Source organism: Salminus brasiliensis, chromosome 24 (genome assembly GCF_030463535.1).
Source record: "Salminus brasiliensis chromosome 24, fSalBra1.hap2, whole genome shotgun sequence".
Lineage (NCBI taxonomy): Eukaryota > Metazoa > Chordata > Actinopteri > Characiformes > Bryconidae > Salminus > Salminus brasiliensis.
Window position 1 is genome coordinate 19,667,824 of NC_132901.1, and position 24,824 is coordinate 19,692,647.

General features: G+C 39.6%; 1 protein-coding gene across 15 annotated transcripts in view; it reads left to right on the forward strand.

Moving 5' to 3' along the window:
• The window catches only part of LOC140546486 (neurexin-2-like), an 819,352-nt gene that overhangs the window by 471,675 nt on the left and 322,853 nt on the right, over positions 1-24,824 (forward strand). For all 15 annotated transcript variants that reach the window (XM_072669790.1, XM_072669800.1, XM_072669797.1 and 12 more), the window contains 2 exons: positions 1,326-1,516; positions 23,689-23,862. In XM_072669790.1, the coding sequence (XP_072525891.1) occupies positions 1,326-1,516; positions 23,689-23,862 (365 nt within the window). The remainder of the gene's footprint in view (positions 1-1,325; positions 1,517-23,688; positions 23,863-24,824) is intronic.

Genomic DNA, 24,824 nt, shown 5'->3' on the forward strand with positions numbered 1-24,824 from the left:
GGCAGGTTATATATCTAATATACAAAATATTATCATCAATGTAAACATGAAAATGGATTATATTTAAGCAGCTGTTTATCCATTCAGCAAGAACCCTATATGTTTTGAAATGCATGTTTAAGTAGTTTGGCCAACCCTAAGAACATTTGAGGAAAGAGCAAAGCTTACTTTTCACCCAGAGAACACAAGCTGTTGTTGCTTCACAAAATGGAGAATTCTGTTTTCTTCCCCTCCTGAAGGGTTCAGACTGAGGTAGGTGACGCTGGTGTGATATTTGATAAACATTGGTGGTTTAAGGCTTCGTTTTATCTTCCACAGAAGGAGATATGCAAGGAGGAATGTCACCAGGTTGTAAGGCCTTAGGCAAATGAATACTGCAGTTATCCTATTCAGAGAGAGAGAGAGAGAGCAAAAGAGAGCAAGCAGCAGTTAACAGTTAAATTTCAGTATGAATGCAATAGGACACCCTAAGAGACCCTAGCAAATCTATATTTCTAAAAATCTATACTTCTGTTTATTTATTTATGTGTTTGCTCTTAGCTGGCTTATAATACTGTTTGCTTGTTGTACACCGTCTACTCTAAACTCTAAACTGAGGATGGGCATTTTCTATATTTTCTACCTTTACACTGTTATTTTATTAGTAGCAATCTATTAAGTGGGAACTTCATCCTGTAGTGTTTGAGAAGCAATACCGTGATCCAGAAGCTTTTTATGTGAGAACAGAGTTCAATGCATTCAATTAAGCAGGACTAATGTTGTCTAATATCATTCTCTTCAAACCAGTGTCAACATCCCAGTGCAGCATTATCATTCAGACTCATCTAGATCCTTCACAAAGGCAATTGTTCTCAGTTCTTCAGAACTGACAGGTTTGCTCCTTTGTCCTAGAGAAAGTAAAGCAAATTTCAGAATTAATATGTCTGCTGCCACTTCATATGAAGTGTCTGTAGTAACTATAATAACTCTAATGACTTGTAACAGTATAACAATACATCAGCAATAGTTACAATGTTATTACATGGTTATAACGCATAATAACCCAGTTATTAGAGCACTAAATGTCCGTTTCACATTCTGCATTGATTTCTTCTGTTCCATTAATTCACATACTCCTCCATATTAATATATATTACTAATAATAATAGCAATAATAAAAGAAACCGTGAGTTTCTTATCCTTCTAAATCACATTGTTATCTTAAAACAAGTTTTAGAAGTTCAGAAATGAAAGAAAATACACTCTAGGTAAAAGTAATGATTTTCAGTAACTTACAATATAAAAGCTATGATGTAAAAGACAAAGATTTTGTCTTTGTCTCTCAGATATGTCCACTATGTGTTTGACCTGGGGAATGGACCCTCTTTGATGAAAGGCAATTCGGACAAGCCGCTGAACGACAACCAGTGGCACAATGTGGTGGTTTCCCGCGACACCAACAATATGCACACACTCAAGATCGACTCCCACACCGTCACCCAGCACTCCAATGGAGCCCGCAACCTGGACCTTAAAGGTAAAGGAGTTTTAATATGTGTTATTAATAAGATCCATTAGCTATTCTAGTCCCAATATAAAAAATAAATTAAAGGATAAAAACATGGTCTTCACTGGTTGTTGAAATCTCATGAGCTGGTTTGAAGAACAGAGCTTGGTTCCAGCTTTCTCCATCAGCCAGCACATGAACGGTGTCCATTCTATTACCAGCTCACCTGATTTAACACCATTAAGCACTGGTTTACCAAACCAGGTTTTGGATGATAAGCTTTGGAGATGTTTTAATAAACACAGTGAAGTAAAATCAGTATCTTCTGTATGAATGTTATTAGTGTTTATTCTAATATTCCTGTTTTACTGAGTAAATAACTACTTACTGCCCAGGTAAGGAGTTAATTGATAATCCGCACAGGTGCCTATTTTTTTGCCCACTACTGTTTATATACATTGATGGTCAAACTGTGAAAATATCAAACTTTGAATTTAGTGGCCTATCCACGGTTAAATCTGCCAGTGCAGTTGTTTTTATAGCATTATTTGCTTTTATTGGTATAGAATAGTGTAGCAATTTTTGGGCAATGGTTCCTCCCTGCAATATGTTGTGTCATTAACAGCTACTCTCTCAAGCCACTTTACTAATAGTAAATCACACCCAAAGGAGATAAGTTGATATGCATGGGCAAACATGTGAGGCTGTCCCACTTAATGGCTTCTAGATGTTTAAAGAGAGGTGCTTTTTAAAAGTGTCACACTGTGGTTGTTACACATTTTGCAATCCAGCTCGTAGATCTCGCTCCACAAGACTCTGGATAGATTGGATAGATTTGATGTGTAACTGTAAACATGCCAGTCAGAAAGCACCTAACAGAATTCTGAGAATTGTGGCCAGCTTAGCATTCAGTCATCAAATGCTTTGCATGTGTTATCAGTTAGCTAATATTTACAGATTTGAAATCAGGTTTGAAGTGTGAACACACTCCTCGCACCAGAAGTGGCTAGTACAGTACTGAGGCACTTTGTGAGGGAATTGTGCAAAGTGGTCTATCAAGTCTGCAATATATCATGGTCTATCAACTCTACAGTATCTCACCCTGTCTGGAGGACACTCTAAAGCGCAGTATATTATCATCTTCTCTGAATCACTTACATGGCTGACAAGCACAGAGAATCTTTTTGACCGAACATCTAAAGAGGTTTCCCTGGAACAGTGATGACAAAAGACTGGTATTTTTGCAGCGTATAAAGTGATGTCAGCTGAGAAAAGAGCAGTGTTGTTATGTTTGACCTTCCCAAGACACGGGTTACCTTCTCATCTCTTCAGTGTTTAGAGTGTGAAATGCTGGATTTTCTCTTTTATGTTGAAGATTAAGGTTTATTTTAGAGACAGGAATGTTTTTGTTGTACTAATGAATTCTGAATGATTAGCTCTGCAAATTTTGTGTAGATTCAGAAGATTCCTTAAAAATACATGCATTCATTCAATTCCAGACTGCAAACTCCTCTGTGCGTCACACAGCTCCAGGGGTCTGGAGTAGTGTGTTCGATCCTTGCTTCGTTCGCTATCTGTAAGGAGTTGGTGTGTGTTTTTTTCTCTGTCCATGTAGGTTTCCTCCAGCTTTCTGTCCACCTCTTAAAAACACACACTATAGGTGAATTGGCTATGCTAAATTGCCCCTAGGTGTAAGTGAATAGGTGAGTGTTATACTCCACAATGGACTGGCACCCTTTGTCTGGGTATTCCTGCCTTGCTCCCAATGATTCCAGGTAAGCTCTGGTCCTGATTCCAGTGTCTCTGACCAAGAAGATGCGGATAAGAGATTGAATGAATGAATGAATGAATGTTAAACTGAAATTCAGCTGCAGTCACACACCCCATCGCCTTAAGCATCCAGCTCGAATTTGGGAATGGGTCAGTTTTTCTAAATGTCACATAATACAGATCAGTAAGTGTGGAATTTATCTTTGGAATCAGGACCTGGACTTGCCAAGATGTCTTTACTGAAAAAAGATGAGGTGTATGTGTGAGAGAAAGACAGTGAAAAAATAAAAAAATAAAGGAGAGAGACAGAGAGAGAGAGAGAGAAAGAGAGTAAAGGAAGGAAGAGAGAGAGATTGAACAGGAGAAAATGGAAGTAAGAGAGAAGTGAGCTAGCAGTTATGTGTTCCTGATTATCATTCTGTTTGCTCAGCTTTGTATGCATGCTCAGGACTTAGTGGTGTGTGTGTGTGCGCGCAAGTGCAATTATGTATGTACATGTGTGTATGCTTATGTGTGCTCATGTGTTTAGGACGGGAAAAAATGCTCACTGTGCCAAGAGAAAATCTGCCAGCCAAACCCACAGTGTGGACAGAAAGAGGAAACGAGAGCCCAGAGACAGTCTGGCAGCTGCAGGCGGACGCAGTCGTCCCCATGCTGCTGCCCATCCTCGTCACCTTGAAAAATGAGTCTGTCCCTCATCAGGCCTTTGCCTGAAATGCCTGTACTCCACCTAAAGGGCCAAACAATCTCTGCTCATTCCAGCTCGAATTTGGGGTTTTTAAATATGTAGTGGAGGTCAGGTGATACTGTGTGTGGTGAAAATCCAATTTCAGTTAAACGTCATTAAAATCTAGTTATTACACAGTCCGGGCTTTCAAATCGGATTAGCTGAGTCATATTGAGGATGTTGTAAAATACTAAAGAATGAATAACACTGATAATCTAGTTACAATAACACCTGCCACAGGGCGAGATCTATAGTATTAGATCTACTTTATTAGCAACTGTTCTTGAAGGTGATGTGCTGGAAGCAGGAAAATGGGCAAGCGTAAGAATCTGAGCCACTTTGAGGGGACACAAGGGCCAAATTGTGATGGCGCCACGACGGGGTCAGAGCATCTTAACAGCGGGGTGGGGTGTTTTGTGGGGTGTTCCCGGTCTGCAGTGGTCAGCACCTACCGAAAATGGTCCTGAGTGCCCAAGGCTCTTTGATGCACGTAAGAAGGGAAGGCTAGCCCATCTGGACAGGACTTTAACAATACTTTAAGGGTCTTGTGAAGTCCATGCCTCGGCAGCTCAGAGCTGTTTTACAGGCACAAGGGGCACATACACAATAACTGACAGGTGATTATAATGTTATGGCTGATGACTATGTTATTTACTGCAGTGGTGTTAAAGTAAATTACAATCCCCAAAATGTAGGGGGCGCCCCATAGCATAAACAATCAATTCTCACATAATACTAAGTAGTAATTTAGCTGTATAAAATGCTAAGGAGAACAGATAGCTTGGTCAGCACTGAGTAGTAATGCAAAATGGACTTGGCTTGAGGTGTCTCACTGATAGTCTGCCTAAATCTTAAACAAATCAGAGAAGATATCTCTCAGTCCCTTAACACTGAAAAAGCTAGGTTCTGCTCAGTGTCATGTTTTCCTCAGTCTGACACACCTGATTCAGCTTCTTTGGGAAATTAACAAGTGTTCGGCTGGTGACATAGCTGTGTTTCTAGCAAGTAGTGACAGAAATTCACTCCCTGAGTTTAAAAAGTAACAAAAATCCCTCACCTCAGACACCTCAAAGTCACTTCTCCTCTCTCCTTTTTTGCAATTCCCTGTAAGTGATAAAGAGGGGGGGAAAGTGCCAGAGATCGTCTTTTCATCAGAGCTGCAGTGCTGATAATGGTTGTGAAGGTTAAAAAAAAAAAAAAACAGAAAAAAGGACAGAATTCCACCTTTTTCACCCTGTAACACATATGGCAGGTTAAATCCTCTCAGTATAATGACAGTGGTTAAAAGGCACTTAGGTGTGAATGAATGTGCTCCTCTTAAAACCTGAACCTTGACTTTGCTAAATGGATGTTCCAGAGTTTGGCTAAGTAGAGAAGGATTTTTTTTTCCCCCAGACATTTTAAATTAAGTCTGTACTAAGCTCAGCTCACACATGCCTCGCAGAGTTTTTGTCCTGGAGCGCCTGAGGAGGTTTCTTTTTTCACCACCCCTCCTACGTCTTCTATTATAAAACTGGAAAGAGTTGCTCACTGGCCTGTATCTGCTCCGTAATCTCACATTAAGAGACGTGTGTCAGTCAGGAAATAATGAACACGCACCACCCACCCGTCCATGGGGAGCAGTGATGTGGAAAGTCAAAAGCCGTTGTGCTTTTTAGCCATTATTTATTGATGTGCTAGTGCCTTGACTTCATCTTGCAGGGTCTAGTGCAATTAAAGGGAATGCGTTAATCACGAGAGGGCATTTAAGATGTGTGGCGCCCTGCCAGCAGTTTGAGATGATGGGGTGAGCTCACTTCCCTTTAAAGGCGATGACACAAGCAGAATAATAAAGATGTTGTCATGTGCAGCATGAAGGGGGCTAAGAAATGACAGTTAGGCCACTTGACCTGTGCTGAGTTTCAGTGAGACAGGCGTTGAACCAAGAAGTGGGAAGAAGTTGTCACTGTCTGCAAGATCAAGTAGCAGGAATAAAATGACTGATGGTGATTAACATCGGGGGTGGCCAAAGTAAGACCCTCATTCCTAAAATTAAAGAAGCCTCAGATGGTTCTTTGAGCTGTGCAGGGAAGAGCCACTTTTGGCACCCTAATGACCCATGCTTGGAAGAATATGTAGAGATGTATGAGTGTGACTTTTCCTCAAAAACTAATTTAAGAAACTTCTTCAGAAACCGCTGGTAGTTCTTCTGTGTCATCACTCAAAGAATCATTTAAAGAACCTTTATTTTTAAGATTGGATTTTGGCCTTATGTGTGTCTAGGCAGATGTTGATAATATTGAGGAAGCTTCATAGATTAGCCTAAAAGGTTGTTGACTATAGCATATATATATCCTTACAGTTCGATTAGTCCTCAAACCCACATTGAAGTTGTTTGGGGAGGAGCTGTGTTGTTGTCCTCTCTCGAAGACCTTTTTTTTAAGCTGGGTCTTTTGTATCTCAGCATGATGCTAATTGGCTAATGATATCTGCTTTTCCACATCCATGTGTTTGTTTGAGAGCCGTAAACCATGGTCTTGTCGCATACCAGCAGACGTCCAGACAGCAATGAGTGCAGCCATTCAGAGCAAATTTAGTACTGGACTTCGGCAGGAGAAGCCAACTTTGGAAATATACACTGAAGATCTATTTCCAGATTTGCACAAAAGCACAAAATTAAAGCAGATTCTTTCAAGTATCAGCTTATATTTACAGCATATGCGATTGTGTCTGTGCCCATCACGGCTGTTGTATCCTGAAGCAACGCTGGCATGATGGCGACCAATTTAGACAATTTCAGTCAGCGGAGTTTCCATATTGATGACAGGAATGTGCCGCTAAGTGACAGCTGTCAATAAAAAAGAGCACCGGACACACATCTCACTAGCAGCTAAAAAAAAAAAAAACAACAAGCACAGATCAGAAGGGAGAAGATGAGGAACAGATGGAGACTTCAATCAACCCTGAGGGACAAGCGTTTCTCATTTGAAGGAAGGGTAGAGAATGAAGCAGTAGAGTAGCAGAGCAAGATTGAAATGGCAGAACATGACATGACATGGTACTAATTAGCAGTCCACACAAAAATCATGCTCAAGTGCACATAAATAGTAGGTAGGTAAGAAATCTCTTCAGAATTACTTGGGTATCTGTATTGATTATTAATAAAATATACTGTGATCATTATCTAAGTCACAATTACTAACTAAACTAAGAACATACAAACAGTTGTACTGTTCATGTCTTTGGTTGAGCACATCGAATGAACATCCATAGTGCAGGCTAGAAAAAGTAAGTGAACCTGTTCATATTTGATCTGGGATACATGCTCATTAATAAAGGCACACTAAACCAGGTGACTGACAGATTTGTTTGTTTCAGGAACAATTAATTAGTGTAAGCAGAGCATCAAGGCCTAAGAAGTGTGTTATGGAGACACATGAATCTGTAAATGTCTACAAAAACATTGCTAAAGACCTGGGTGAAAGACTTCAAAGACTGTTGTCACTCTCCGCAAAAGTGAGGGTCCTGTTAAAATCACTCCAAGACCACTGTAGATGCTCAACACCACCTTAATTTCCCACAGTCCTTTAGAGAAAAGATTAGCTTGTAGCACAGATGCTAAACACAATGCTATGTTCAGTGCTACTGTGAAGCATGGTGGAGGGAGCATCATGGTTTGGGACTGTTTCTCATTAGTAATCAAAGCACAAATCTGGGTAATTCAAAAGGGTTTCTAGTAACGATAGACCACATACTTGCAGGAAATGGAGTCATCTCCCAAATTCTTGCAATGATACTTTATTCACAGCACTTGGTTCAAAGCAGATTTGGCTTGATCTAACCTTTTAGAGGTGCACATTTACCAGACAGGCTGTCAGCAAGCATTATGCTTCTCGTAGTCCAATTTCTGTGGAGATGGCAGCATGGTGAAAGTGATTCATCATCCACACACCTCCGATGACATGAAACAACGTGTACAAGCCATGCATCGGCACACACTTCATTCAGCAGCTAAACAAGCATGTGTCTCGTCGTCTTCATGGCCAACACATTCGCTGCTAACACAGCCCCTGTGGAAGAATCCATCCAGTGAAATGAAACTAAAGCCTGGCAAATTGAGAAGACAGAGGCAAATAAAAAAAAATCAAAATGAGAAGAATGGGGAAAAAACAACCCTGCAAACATTTTAGCTGCTTAGACTGAAAGTGTTGAGATTCTGAAACAAAGAAAGATAGCTGTCTTTGTTCTGCTGTCTCACTTTTCATTCATTTATTCATTCATTCAGCTGTTTGTTTGTTTGTTTCCTGCTTTTGTATCCTGAGTTACTCTTAGATACGCAGCAAATGACAAGTAGTCATTTCTTTGGCAATACGTATTACCTGAAAGGCTTGTTTCAGTGGACTGTTAGCATCTCAGTGTATCCCAGATCAAATAGTGCATTCAGAAACATGGCATGATGTCCTAGCCGCAACACCTTCATCTCCTTACCTCCATCTTATTCCTCTTTACGTGATAAACCCACCCCTTATAAGTCCAAACTCAAAGATATTGCAGAGGGAGTCCCACTCTGTTGTGTAGGGAATCTTACTTATTGAGTTTATTTGCGAAAGACGGTTTCTCAAGATCTGTTGCAACCGAACTGCTTTAGAAATGTCCAGACTTCTACTTTGTTCATGAACTGCCTGGGGAATCTGTCACGTAGTAATATGTTCTGTGCGTTATAGACTGGGGGATTACAGAGGCCAAAGGGAATGTAAGTGCATTGACAGTTGGGGTTGGCAAATAAATATTGTGAAATATAGACAACACTATTTGAGAAGTGCAGGATTCATACACAGTGCATTTGCACATTTACCAAGGCTTACACAGACTGTTTTCCCATGAAACAGGAAAGAAGGGAGAGAGAGTGAAGGAGACTTCAAAGCATTTAAGAGAACCTGGGGTGATAAAGCAATGTGCCAAATAAAAAAAAGCTCCTCCTAAATGTGTTTTGCTAGCATTGTTGATTGGTTCTAGCTCTGTGTACTGAAGTGTCACTGTAATTACAGGATGTTGCTGGATACTGTTATCCCTTTGACAGGGATTAGGTGCTTTGATTCTCCTAAGCAGGTAACAGTTGTGCAGTCATTTCTGAGCCGTTTAGCTGTTGCTGAGACAGCAGCTCAGCCCAGGCCTCCTCCATTTTAATCTGCGTCCAGCTCCCAGCACCGCTGCAGCTAATTAGCATGAAATGAAATCAAAGGCCAGGGAATGTTCTTCTTCCAATAAACATACCCATAGCGTCGCATGAGCTTAAGCTTCAGACTCTGCAAGCTAGCCAGTCACTTGACATCATGTTTTTTTTCTTTTTTTTTTTCGGAATGTCTAGATATATATATATTTTTCAATGCTATTAAGATCTGTCCCACTTTTGTATACCCATGCAAAGTGAATTAGCTTCAGATTGGGCCTTGCAAGAACAAATTGGCCTTTTGTCTTCGTGACTAATATATGTGGAACAAGCACAGTGGGAGAACATAATCCTGTCTCGCTGATGGAATTGCGTTACCCCTTTTGTATCACAATACTCTGTTGAATGGAACGCTGATAGGCTGTCAAGTTGTGTTTGTAATAGACTGAAATGTTAAAGGCAATTGTGCGTTATTTGATACTTAAAAAGGAGCTTAGATTTAGGATGGACTGTCTAAGCCTAGAGTCTTTATTGACTGTGGATATGAAGCTAAAGTACTGGTCCTGTATTCATCCTAGGTTTGACCCTGCTCTAACACACTGTATTATACTCATTCATTAATGAACAAGGCATTTCTAAACTGCTTTAAACACCAGAACTAGAAAATCTTCAGAGGCTAGTTCTATAGCTAAACACAGTGGAAGTTTCCTTCATCTCTAATCTCTGTTAGAGGTTAAAAGGTCATTCCTGTAATAGCAAAAGATATGCCCCTTAACAGTGTCAACCACCTGACAATTGTAATGCGTCTTCCAGAATGAATAGTGTGATTAATCATTGGATCATCCCATGATGTAGTTTGCGGAACAGGAATCTCCTGCTAATCCAATTAATTCCACTAATCTGGCAACGCTGTGAAATTTCAGACATATTCACTGATTTGTTCCCTTTTTTCCATTTTAATCTATAAAAGATGTGTGTCCAAATGTATGTTCATATTTATTCTAACAAACGTATTCAGCTATTTTAAGTTGCACCTATTGCTGAAACAGATATGCAAATGAACACACACCAATTGTCTAGCCCCTGTAGAGAAGTACTGCCAATAAATTAGAACTCTCTGGAGCAGATACACATGAACCTATTGACACTATGCAGAATGCCAGAGGGATATGCCCACACACTCCCTCCTCCAGTATTCAGCTGTGGAGCAGTGTTCTCTGGAAAGGAGCGTTTGGATGAGGTGGGGTGGTGATCATCCAACATCCTGACCTCGCTAATGCTATTGTCAGTGAATACAATAGCAAATCACAGCAATGCTCCAAAATCTAGTAGGATGCCTGCCCTGGAGAGTAGAGACAGCTACTCCAACACAACAGATTAAACACATTTTTAATACCCTTGATTTTTGGTTAATACTTAATTATCATTGTATCTCCACATTATGACATAGTTTGAATCTGGCAGTTGTTCTTTACATTGTATCAAAATTGTGTCATTAATGGACCAATAGAATTGTTCCAAAATCGTTTTACATTGACTTACATTGTTTCTTTCCTTTTCATGTAAAGTTACCAGTGTGGGAGATACAAAGGTTTTTTGCATGACAGCAGCACTACATCACACAAATTGTCCTTAACCTTTCGTTCAGTGACACTTAAGGTGGCACAGAAGTGTAATTAATCTTGCTGCTCCCTTACCCCTGTAACAGCAAGAGAACTCCAGAGATTAACTTTTAAAAAATATTATTAAAATTCAGCAAGCAGTGAAACAAATACTACATAAATACAATGAACAATACCTACATATGATCATTGAGATGGCAATTTGGCCCTTTAGTACACATTTCTTATAAAAAATATTTATTCATTTGGTCTTATAAGTATAAAATCACAGTAATTGTAGCATTTACTGCAGGTCTGTGTTTTAGGTGGTCTGGTCAGTTAAATGCTGTCTATTGAGAAGAGCAAAATGCCAAATATAACCTTTTTCAGCCATATACAGTGCATTTGGCGAAGCCATCTGCACTCTATTTCTTTTCCCATAGAGAAACAGTGTGCTGTGAATAATAGGGAATTCCAAACACATTCTAGAAGCCATGCTATAGAGCATAACCATTGCGGTAGTTGACGATAGCACATTAGTGCGCCATTGCCATGAACGTTGCTGTTCTCCCACCTTCTCTGAGAAAGTTACAGGCAAAATTACGTTATTTTTGTCACAGAAGTTAGCGGTGGTCTGATAATTTAAGTCCAATCCAGATCCACATCTCTGTAATATTCCAGGCAGATGTTGCCTCATGTCAGAATTAAAAAAGTTTTTGGATGCACCAACTTAGATAGTGGATCTAAGTTGATTACTCCAGTATCATTTGGGTCCCACATTGTGAATGAAGTGTAATCATGTGACCACATCATGCAAATATTGGGGTACTAAACTCACTCGCTCTGTGGTAAGGATTTTGCCGTCCAGATGCGAGAGTTTCATTACTAGGGGGAAACAAAGTCCCTGCTTAAATGTTCCAATACAAATAAGGCTGAAAGTTTCTTTTCTAGCCACAGACTGTAGCCTAGTCTAAAAGACACAGTAATTAGGTTTGATTTATGGAAAATTAGTCATTCAGAACATCTTAAGAGCTAACATGCAGATTTGCAGCATTTAAAAAATTCAGAATCTAACAAGCGAAGGTTCTCAATGATCTCAGTCTGAGAGACTGGTTAGAGTCTCCCATAGAGTCCATAGGGAGTGGAATGGAGATGCGTGATTGGACATGGCTCCGTAGTGGGCACGATTCAGCCTGTGACGTAAAAAGCTTATTGATGATCTTAACCAGCTGTGGGGTTGGTCTGTGCACGCGTTGGCCATGGCAAATTGGCCAACCATCGATTCGCAAGATTCTGTAGAATGGCTATTGATCAGAGTTCCCTGGTGTATGTGTGTGTGGGGGGAGGGGGTATGTGTGTGTGTCTGTGTTTTTTTTTTGTTTTTTTTTTCTGTAGGAATCAGTTTTAAAAAATCACAATTTAGATCTGCCCTCTTCTTGGATTTGCATTTACCATTCACACCCAGACACACCCAGCCCCCACCCCCACCCCCCCTCCTCCACTCTCCCTCTTTCTCTCTTTCTTTTTCTCTCTGTCTCTCTCAACACACACAGCAACAAAGCTTTCCATCTGAGATGGAATTTGAAAGTAAGGCCTTGTATATTCACCCTATATTCACTTACAAATACACCTATTTCAGCCCAGCCTGGGGACATGTAAACATCCAGCATGTTTTTTTGAAAAGTACTGCAGTGTCGTTTCTCCTCTCCAGGGATGCCAGTCTAAGGCCGAGAGCTGAGCTTTAAAACCTCCCTCTGTTGTAGCTCTGTGATTTAACCGACTCCATAGTGAAGCTATCACAGTGCTTATTTTTTCTTGCAGTAATGCTGTTCATAAAAGATTTTGTTTGAACCGAGCTACTGAGGGATTTCTGAGTGCTTGGGTCTGTATGTTCAAGTTTGAATTGACTCTCAATTCTGAGGACCAGATTAGACTTGATTTTCAGTGTTTTAGGTGCTACCCCTTTTTGAAAATGGTGTTCTAAAATATTATGTAAATATTATGTAATTACCCTATATAGCCTCCCTTATCAACCTCCTAAAGGTCAAATCAAGATATGATAGGGCAGCTTAGCTTGAATTTCCATACCCAACCAAGACAGACTTATAACTTGTTTATGAACCAATTGTAAGGTTGTATTTATTTATATTAAAAACATTGCACACCTGTGTAAATAGTACTTACACAATACAGATGTTTCTGCTGTTAGTCTGGCTGGTAAACCAGGTTGAGACAAAGAAAAGAAAAGAGTTGATTGGCTAGTTAAGAGCCGGATTCTTCAACTTTTACCCTCAGACACACCTGGGTTAAATAGTCTGGTAATTACCAGGTTTGTAGGGTGTGTTTGAACAGAGAAATCACCACACCGTGCTGGACACTAGCCCTCTGGAACAAATTTGAATCTTCATGGAGCTTAACGTGTTTCTCGTGTCAAGACATAGGAAGCTAAGACAGACTGAGAGAGATTGAGAGAGAAGAAGTGGAGAGAGATATACAACCAAAGGCTAGAGTGAGGAAATAGCACTTTCTTACTGTTTCAGTATCTACATTTTTCTCTGTCGTATCCAGGTCTATAAAAGGCCATTCTTAAGATCAATGCCCCCATTAGGACACTGCAGTTCTCTAAACGATTCTTCACAAAGACACAGAGTTTCCACTTTTTAAAACTGTTTCTCCCAACTGTTTCTTTTTCCTCTCTTCCCTTTGCCCTTGCCTGATCGATTCAGGCCTCCCAATAAAAACAATGGCAGCCAAAATCCAGTTTTCACACAGAGCAGAAGAATCTCTCTTATGGTGCCGAGGTCACGGAGGGGGGCAGCAATCGATTGTGATGTTTCATTTAAAAGTTCCCAAGACGGAGCACAAAGTTTCTTTGCTTTTTCTGAGATACAGCGTCAGAGCTTTTTCTTAAAGAGGCTTTTGAGAGTCGTCTAGCAGGATTCCCTCCAAAAGTCTGCTGGTTTAAACGTCACAATTTTGCTGAAAGTCCATTTTAGATTGGATTGACGATATGTTGGCAAGTTTACTCCAAAGTCTCTTGTCAATTCTAAATTCTCACTGTAGGATTGGCTGACACAGCTGTCTTTGACTGGATTGGACATTAAAAAATGCCCCTTTGTGATCTCAGAGGGGTGACGAAGCAGGGCTGGTAAGACAACAGGTTGTTTAAAAGCGTTGCATCTGTCACTGGGTTGAGAAAAATTACGGAAAGAGCATGGATTCATTTGTCAAACTGTTCTCAAAGTTCACAATTTAGTCTTAAAAGAATGGTTCACTGAAATATTGAATGGTCCTATGCCAGGCCTTAAACTAAATGTAGTCGATCAGCCAAGATGTTTGGAGGAATTGGTGGTGTAAGCCATTCCATTCATTTACACATTTTTGCCATTCAGTCTTTTCCATTATGATTGTATTGGTAGTGGTATTTGCTTTTCCAATTACTGCGCATCCACATCCACCTCTACCCCACCCATTAATAGATTATTTGAACAGATATTATTTGGGTGGTGGACCATTCTCAACACAGCACTGACTTTCACTATTACTATTCCAGCTTGAAGTTTACTGGTTTGTTAGGGGTAAATGAAGGGAAGTGGCCTTAAAATTAAGCTTGGTTCTCAAATCAATGCTGGATTTCTCTGATCTGCAGCTAAAAGTAAATAATGGTACACTGCCAACAGTAGTATCATCCTGCCAACCAGTGTGCAGTCTGTGAATGGGTTTGTGTGAATACCCGGTAGGAAATTTGTGGAATGCAGAGCATCTCGCACCATAGCAACAGCCTGACCTCAATTCTAAAGCAGCAGTTCTCAGATTTCTGAGGCAAAAGTATTGAGTTTTGTTTTACCGACACACTGATGTCACTTGCATTCGAGTCAATTAGAGGCAGTTAGCTAGAGAGGCCCCGTCCAATCTAGTGTCCTTCAGAGAGAAGGAAAGAGCTGTGCAATCACGCAAATTGAAGAGCATGAGGAAGAGATGAATAGACATTTTAATCCACACTAATAGCCCTGAATGACTTAAACAGAGAATTTAGAGACGAGAGGGAAAGAGAAGGATGTGGCATTCTCAAATTTCGGAAATTTGATGTAGGAATAGACTACAAAGAGATTGAATGAGAGATACTTTTTGGTTCTCCAAGGTCCCCACTACAAAAAAAATTCGCTAACAAAACAACTTTCACAATATGTGATTTAATTTCTAATTTAATGACAAAATGTAAAATCTTTACAGTATCACTCAGCTTTGCCAGTACTCTTTCTAGGATTTTCCTTCAATACAGTGGATGTTTTTTTTTTTTTTTAATTAATGGAATTTACTTAATTAATATAATCCATAATTTGTTTTAACTTCCATGAAATAAATATTGCAAACTTCAATCAATCAAAAGACCATAGCTGGACAGGTATTATGTGGGTGGTGGACCCTACTCATTACAGCAATGCAATCTGTGGATGCAATCTGTGGATGGGCTTTCAAATATCTGGTAGGAAATTTATAGAATGCAGAGCAACTCAAAGCACAGCAACAGTCTGACCTCAATTCCTGACCTAGAGTAGCCGATAAACTATGATACTATGAACAATCCTCATCAGTACCACAAAAACACAAGGCTTATAACACAGGTGATATCCAGGCTTTTAATAACTGTATAATGCAATTCAGCATATAAATATTGTAAATATTGTAGATGTAATAAAATAGGCCTAACATTAACATACATACACTGTATATCCAAATGTTTGTGGACATCCCTTCTAATAAATTCAGAAGCTACTTTAAGTTGCACCCATTGAGGACACCGATGTTTAATGTGAACCTATTGGATAAAATCTTTTTAATACCATTTGTGTCCCAATACTTTTGTCCATATTGTAAAATACTTTAATCCATATATTTTTAATAAGTAAATGTGTGAAGCTGTAGGGGACCCACTTTTGGTTTTTTGCTTTCTTTCCAGTTCAGGTGGCTTCAGTTGAGGTTTTTTGAAGAGCTGCCCAATTGAAACTTTTTTTAGGCAATCAGAAGTGGTTCTTCAATGGCACATCCCCGGAGACCTCTTATAGCACCTTTATTTTTGAAAGTATAACTGCAGTGTTTGCTGCTGCTGTTGTTGTTGTATGTTTGGTTAAGTGTTAAACCCACAACCTCTCCACTGTCAAGCCTTGGCGGGGAATTGGTGCCTGTGGGTATCACCTGAGGTATCTCTCCTGTCTTGTCTTTTTGTGCGAATGACGCAACTGCGAGCCATCTCTAGCTCATAAGGGACTGTTATGGTAGTGGATGTAGAGTAGGTTCCATGGAAAGTGAATGTGTGTGTGTGTGTGTGTGTGTGTGTGTGTGTGTGTGGATATATGTAATAGGTCCCATTTGAAAATGCTGTGAAATTGCTTAGTTCCAGCAGGTGTTTATTGCTGGTATCGTATATGAAGGAAAACCTGTGGTAGGCAAGAAGGCTAGTAGCAAACAACAAAATTGCCTTAAGCTCTTAAAAAGTTGATGGACTGCTAGCAGGCTGAAAGTATCAATACAAACTCATATTATCACATAATAGCCCCACCTTTTTGTACAGATGTCCCTGTAGTTACAAAATAATACAACTTAGTGTATAATAAGCATTTCTATGTTAAGGGATTAAGAGAGTGCACATTGCCTATCCAAAGCTTACCAGAAAATACACCAAAAAAGTAAACATTAAATACTTAAATAGGTCAAAAAAGTGGAACATTAAACACAGAGATGTCATTTTTCAATTGTTGAGCAGTAGTTATTAATATTATATCACAATTGCATGATGCCTAAACCAATAGAAATGCTCTAAAATGACAATAAAAATAATATAAAATAAAAATAGTTATTAAATATTTAATAAAAATAAAATATTTTACATAGACTTCCATTGAGAGTTAAGAAAGTTCTTTCTACTGTAAACGTACCATTTAGGAGGTAAAAGCTTTTTGGGAGACAGTGATCGGTGTTCTGATTGTGTGGTTTTGTGTGTTATGCTGTATTTATGTGGCCTGAGGCAAAATAAAGTGTGCTCTTAATCAACAAGTTTTTTAAAAGTGGAGAGATTGGAGAGATACCAGTGGATTGCTGAATGTGAGAGGGATGTGAGTCCTTAGTCTTTGGCTCCAATTAGAAACATTGCAAATGAAACTACAAGGCCGACCCATAAATAAACATCTCTGTGGAATAAAGCCAACGCTGTGTAGCACACATGCATGTTTTTGCAACCCAATTCCCCTGGTAGCTCATGCAATAGCACATGTTAGTTGCACACCCAATGTTGTTAATATGACTCAGTCGTTCACTTTTTTTCCCTAATATCCAGATCACCTCATTTAAGATCAATTAGTGGAACCAGAAGATGCAAACAATAGCCTTAGTGCTTAGTATAAGTCTAACCTTGGGAACTTGCACTGCTAAAGCACAGCACTTTCTGGGTTCAGTCATACTGTGTATATCATCTATTCACATTAGAGGAATGAGTGAACCATATAATTATTCAGGTCCAGAAGTATTTGAACAGTTTTGTCTCTGTACAACAGCTAGTCAAGTCTAGCACACTCTTAAGGAGGTAGGTGTATTATTGTTAAAGTATCAAATTAGGAGATGCCCATATGAAAATAGAGAGGGTTTATATCAAGATGCAAACCACTGGAAACAGTCAAGAACAGAAAGGTCAAATCAGACTTCTAGAAAACATCTAAACAGGCCTGCCCAGTTTTGGACCAAGACCAATGCCCCATCATCTGACAAAAAGTGGTGGAGGCATGCATGACTTCCAATGGAACTGGGTCACTGGTGTTTGGTCATGATATAACTGTTGATGATGCCTGTACAGATGGATAAAGACCCAAAACATACAGCAAAAGCAAATCAAGAGCTTTGAATCCAGACAAAGAAAAATTTTCATAAAGGTCGGTAACCTGACCTCAACCTAATTGAGGTAATACTTTACCTTTTGAGGTAAGACAGTAAGTCTTTTTTACTTAATGAATCTGCTAAATGTCCTTTAATAAAGTATCTATCTACTGTATCTATCTCTCTATCCATCTATCTGAAACTGAAGGCAGAAAGTATATTATAGGGCCCATAAAACAATCAGCCATGATATTACCACCACCTGGTAAATATTGCTTAGGTCCTCTTTGTGCCATCACAACAGATCTAACCATTTGAGGCATGGACTCTGTAAGACCTCTAAAAGCATCCAGTGGTATCTGCCACCAAGAATTGAGCAGCAGATTTATTCATTACTGTAATTAGTGAGGGTGGGACATCCATGGATCATGAGAGCCTTAGGTGCCCATGACCCTGTTGCTGGTTCACTGGTTGTCCTTGGAAGGTACTGACCACTGCTCACAAGGAACTCCCCACAAGACCTGCCTAATGTTTTGGAGATGTATCAGATTCTTATGCTTTTAACACCTTTGTTGTCTTGTGATGTATAGTTTTGTCATATTGTCCACCCTTACCCACATTTATCCTCTGTCATGTACATGTAGTGATCTATTTTGGGTGCTAAAAACATACTAGCACAGTTCAGCCCAGAACAGGCGGTACATGTCAGACTACAGTGATTCAGATTCAGTTATTGCCCCTTTCCCTCCTGCTTTAGGCCAGACAAACAGCCTTACTATTATGCTTATTAATACGTATTAAAAGTGAGGAGCAAGACACAGATGCATTCTCAACACTGACTGAAATTCTACTGTCCCTTGGCCGAAAACCTTATTAAGCAGCAAATGAATGTTGGGTATGGATGAAAGGCCATTATTTACTCTATTCATGTTCTTAACCTGTTGCATCAGATGACATTTGTACATCAGAGACACATTTGTAGTGTTTTTAATGAAAATCGCAGCTTCTGTTTATGAAGGACACTTGCATAATGCCTGCAGGCAAAAACTTGCAATGATTTGAATACATTAATATCAAAGAGCTTCTTTTATCCATCTGTATTTTAAAATATTTAGTCTCTGTGAATTTGCAGTGAGGTGGTGTAAAAGTGAAATCTTAATGAAACAAGTGAACTACTCCAGAGAGTGTAAATGTATGAAACATGTACTTCTGGTGTGCAATATTGTAGGTAGCTGTAAGTGCAAACACCTTAAAACAACTTAATGTTAAAAGAGTATTTGTATTCTTGCAGTCTGGAATAGGTTACAAAGCCATTGCTAAAATTCTGGGACTCTGGAAACCATGGTGAAAGCCACTATCCACAAATGGAGAAAACTTGGAATAGTGGGAAACAGAGGTGGGAATTTTGACTGGCTGTGTATCAGTATCTCCTGGTTTTCAGCCAATATATGTGATCAAATTAGTTGATCCTCAGAGCCGAGGATCTGTGAACAAGTTAAGCAATACAACGGCTTTGTGCGAGGCTCCTTGGTCACAGGATGCTGCAGCATAAGATCATACCAACAGACAAACATACTTGTGGTAGTGTGATGGTCTAGGGCTGCTTTGCTTCTGCAGGACCTTTCATAACTGGTGGAACCATTATGTTGGCTCTCTATCAAAAAAACCTGAGGGAAATATCCACCCATCAGATTATGACCTAAAACTCAAGCATGGTTGGGTTATGCAGCAAGATAATGATCCAAAGCACCCAACTGAGTTCACCTGTTTTGGGGAGGCCAAGTCTAAGACCTGACTTGATTCCCATTGAGATGCTATGTCAAGACCTTAAAAAGCAGGTTCTGGTTTGCCATTTACCTTCAATAGATGGAATGATCTTTTAGAAGCTGCACTGTGTGTTTGCTCATGTTGTCTTTATTTTGTATTAAAATTTGCTGGATGATCTAGGACATTCCAATGTGCTAAGAAAGCAAAAACAGAGGAAATGTCTAGGAGATCTCGACTGTGACTATGTCGAATGTGGAATGCCACCTTTATGATAATTCATTTCATGTTTAACTCAAAACTGTGAAGTATTAGGGCTATTAATGATATGTCACCGGTAAATTTAGGCTGTAGTTTCGGAAGCACTCTGAGAGTAATTAAAGCCGGGTGTCAAAACACACTGTGTATTGAATAAGCATGCATAAATATGCATGAAAGCACTGTACTGTAAATTATATTAATGTGTGACGCTTGACATCCACTCTGTGAAGTCATCGTTCTTCATGAGCCCTTGAGAGGACAGATGTGACGTGACTGCCATTTTATTGATCAAACCTGTAATAAATGGGAGCTAGATTCTCTCTCTCTCCCTCTTCCCCTCTCTCTGCCCCCACCCCCCCACCCTTACCCCTTTGGAGGTAATCATTGTTAGATTACTTCATTTACTCCGTTGATTGGTTTTGGGGCACCCTGGCCACTTTCCCTGATGGTAGCATATCTCTCTCACTCTAACCCTGCCTCTCTCCCCACTCTCCTAGTTCCCAGCATCTACAATGCAGTCAGCACAACTCTGATGAGCTGAGTTCAGCTCCTCTTCTACCCTTGAGCACACTGGTGCTCTCTTTAGCCCAAACTCTGGGGTTCACATCAGAGCAGCTGGATTTGAGCTGCACTATGCAGGTGCAAACAGAAAAACAAAAATCCACCAGAGACTCTTTTTAATTGCGGACTATGGGTTTAAAATGCATCGTCATCGGTGTGGAGTTAACTGCACTTATTTTGTACGTTTTGATAAAAGATGATGATCTTCAGATGTTAAAAATCATGTAGAAATGCTTTTTTTTTTACCTTTTGTAAGGTTTTCTTATAGGAGTCGCAGCACAGTAGAGTAGTGCACCAGTGAGTCTGTTACAGTTGCTAGTACTTCTGCTACCCCCAAATTGATTTAAGTGATTTTTTGAGCAGAACCATAGAAGAAGCACTTTTGATCCCATAAGGAACCATGACTCATTGCTAAGTTCAGAGAAAACATGTCCTCCAGCCACAAAGAGAGGACTACAGGCGACTCCCTCTTAGAGTCGGGTCAAAACTGAGAAACCCAAAGTTACCGTAAACAAGCAAAAACTGCAAAATATCAAATGTAATTTATTTATCTTAATCTAGGCCTAAACCAAATCTTAACCTACACATTAACCAGCATATTGTCCTACTCCTTAACCTAACCTTAATCTACACCTTAATCTAGACCCAAACATAACCTAAACCTAACCTACATCTGAATATGCACCTTAACCTACATCTTAATCTAGACCCACACCTAACCTTAACCTAACCTAACCTAACCTACATATGAATATACACCTTAACATAACCCTAACCTACACCTTAATCTATACCTAAATCTAATCTTAACATAGATCTTAACCTACATCTTAATATAGACTTTAACCTACAAATTAATCTAGACCCAAACAAAAAAACTAATCATAACCTACACCTTAATCTATACCTATACCTAATCTTAAACCTTATTCTAAACTTAACCTTAACCTACACCTAAACCTAATCTTAACCTAACCTTAACCTCCATCGTAACCTACACCTCAATTTACATATAAATATAACCTAAACCTAACTTTAATTTACACCTAAGCCTAGTTTTAACCTAACCTTAACCTAAGGAATCCTCACCGGTTCACCACTAATGTTGGCCTGTAATGCATTTTTAATTTAATTTAATTTGCATCTAAGTTCAGAAACAGCATTGGAGAAACAGATGTTTCTATGTAAGATCACACTGAATAGAGATGAGTTTTAGAAGTGTAAAGAATCATCACTTGATGCTAAGGGTCTTTACCAATTTACCAACAGCTTCCTCACAGTCTCACATCTCTGTTACAAACATGGTTCTTTATGGAACCAAAAGTGGTTCTTCTATGGAATCACTCAAATAACCATTTGAACCACCTTCATTTTAAAGAGGCCATGTTAATAAATGCATTTTTGCTTGGAGATGGTCCTGACGTAGGGGCTTTGTTCTATAGTAAATGCTGTGGTTGTAGAATGTTAGCATATTTCATTTAGTAATGTCTGAGTAGTAAAGGCTACATGCCTTAGCGTAGCTTCTTTTCTGAAGCCCTTGTGTGAACAAACAGCTTGACGAACAGTCTGTACAAGAGCTGAGACATGATTATACTTGGGTTTTTCCTGACACCTTTTTTTTTATAGATATGTTGTCCACATTGGTGCTTGTTTCTATGGTAATCTACGGTAAACTAGGTACAGTAATAATACTAATAATGGGCTGTTAATTTACCCAGCATGTTAAAAAGATTGCACTGAGTTCCTGCCAGCACTTCAGACAGTACTTCTGATAGTTTGATGAAGTTCTTTTTTACAGACCCTGCAAGTCCAAAGTAAAAATCCATAGATTAGTGGTGTTAGTCAGAAACTTTTGATGAATATGGTGCAAACTGCATGAAAGTATGCTATGAAAAACCCCCAGCAAAAGTAATATAAAGTACTGAGAGAGTGAGTGAGTGAGTAAGTGAGTGAGAGAGAGAGAGGGGGGGGGGGAGAATCCCAACACAACCACAGTGTGTGTTTTGTTGCATTTTGTGTCTTGGCACAGGCATTGTGCCTGAGGTTGAGCTATTTGTCACTGTAAACATATTGAATGCAGCGCCGTCACCGAATGCTAAAGCATAATGAGGCTTTGACAGAGTTTTGAAACAGCATGTCTTCAGGGAGTCCGTATGACAGCACCTTGCTGTTTCTCACACATTCAGAAACACACACACACACACACACACAAACACACACACACGTACACACTCCAGTATACACATAGACACTCACATTTTCTAACCAATAACATATCTAAACATCTTTTTTTGGCTTTTATCACACACACACACACACACACACACACACACACATACACACTTACATACCCACAAACATACTTTAACGGGGAAACCGCACATGGATAGATAAAGATATAATTTGTTTTATTGAGGGCTATTAAGAAGTTTTAAAAGTCAGATGTCTTAGGTGGGAATAAGGGTCACCACTCCTGATCTGTCATCTAAGATCTTCAAGTTTTGCAACAGAAATTGTTGAAAAGAGAGAGATTAAAATAAGGTGGTTAGATGGTCAATAGTAGGAAAGTTGACTGAATCTTTGTGTCTGTGTACCAGAAGAACAAAGTACTGTCTAAAAAAACAATTGTGGGAAGGTATGAACAGTCTTAGGGCTACAAGTTCATCTCCAAAAATCTAGAAAGTCCCACTATGCGCAACATCATTAAGAAGTTTACAGCCCAAGACAGTGTAGCTAACCTCCCTGGACGTGGACGGAACAGAAAAATGTATGGACAAAATTAAAGTTTGCAACAAAGAATTTGGAATTGGAATGGTGGCTAAAGAATCTTAATCAACTTCCAAACAAATTCAAGATGACCTGTATACGCAAGGTTTAATCCTGTCGGCTCACCCTATTCATCACTATCTATATGTAAATGGGATGCTATGGTAGGAGACACAGGAGAACCCCACTGTTGACACAGAGACATAAAAAGCCACGACTTCCTCAGAACCTAAGGCAGCCATAATCCTTCTGGGAGAAGGTCCTGTTCTAATTCTTTGTTCTTTATTACCTAGACTTTATTCTAATTGCCCTAAAGCTTTTCTCCAGGCTGGAGAGATTTGCTACAGACCAATCTCAAGTCGTCGTAGCCAAATGAATAACCTCAGATTTTAGAAAAGCAATCTTTCTTTTTTCCCTGGCTTTGACTCCATTTGTCCCCCTCGTTCTCTTTTCCTTTCCCATTTTGATTTGTGTATTCTAACAATGTCTCTGGTGCCGTGTTCCTTTTTTCCTTCTCTAAGATCCTTCCTTCAATTTCCTCAGGCAGTCATTAGTCTCTACATGAGATTGCAATGTTGAAATGAGTTATGTGCATTTCACAGCACTTTGGAATTATGCAAGTGCACATGGTGGCTTTGTAATAATCTGTGTCTCTTTTTGCTGCCATGCCCTTTGTGCTCTACCTCTTTGTTCAATTTCATGTCTTTCTTTTTTTTTTTTTTGTCTCTTTCTGCAGGAGAGCTGTACATAGGTGGTGTGGGGAAGACTATGTATAACAGTCTGCCCAAGCTGATTGCGTCCCGGGACGGTTACCAGGGCTGCCTGGCGTCCGTGGACCTTAACGGCAGACTGCCAGACCTGATCGCAGATGCCCTCCACAGGGTGGGCCAGGTGGATCGAGGATGCGACGGTCAGTGACATTACCCATGTCTAAGACACTGTTTTCTAATGTGTGTGACCAAACAATGCTGCTAAATATGTCATGAGAGTGGTGTGGCTTTATCAGTATGACACTGAGGTAGACAGTTCAGGGGAAAAGCTGCAGAAAGAAACAAGGCTGCACAAGCTGGATTTTAACGGGAGGTGTCCAAGACTAAAGCTTGTCAGAGAACACCTATATGAAGACCAGGACTGGAACAGGGTTCTTTGAACTAATTAATCTTGAGTCTTGTCCATGTGATGGTAGATGTTGTCCTTTGACATCAACTGTGACCTACAAGATCTGTCTCTAGGTCCTGTAATGTGGAGTTTGTTTGAGATGTCTTTATGCAGTTAAGGCTGAATTTGCTAGGCCAGTCTGACCTGGCCATATTGGCAGTTATTATAAAGAAATATGACACATTTGTATTTATTTAATTACATTCTGGACTGCTAAATGGCTGATTTCTAATTATTCGAGATCTTTTTAAATCCCTCACCAGACTCATCTGCATCTACAGGCTTCTTTCTGAAGGCCTCAGAGAGCTGGCCATGGTGATCTTCACCACTTACTTCAACAATCAAGAGCAAACCAAACTAAATGACTGGGGTTTAAATAAGACATCTACAAAATCCTCTCTAACCTAAGCTGATGTGCTGCACCTGATTCTAATTTTAGACTATATTAAGTAGTCATCTAGTAGTAATCTATCTTTCACTGTCATGTTTGGTAGGCCATACATAAGCTTGTAAAAAGACTAAGGCCCCATTACACCCTTCCAACACTCAAATTTTCACGTCTTCTGCCTGCATCGTTTAAATAACAATTGTGCTTCTGAATATATCTAAGCCGATTGGCATGGTGGTCTCAAAATGAGGTGTGTTCAGGTCAAGTTCTGGCATATTGCTATCTTGGCAACAGAAAACACAGGTGATGCACTACTGACTGAAAAC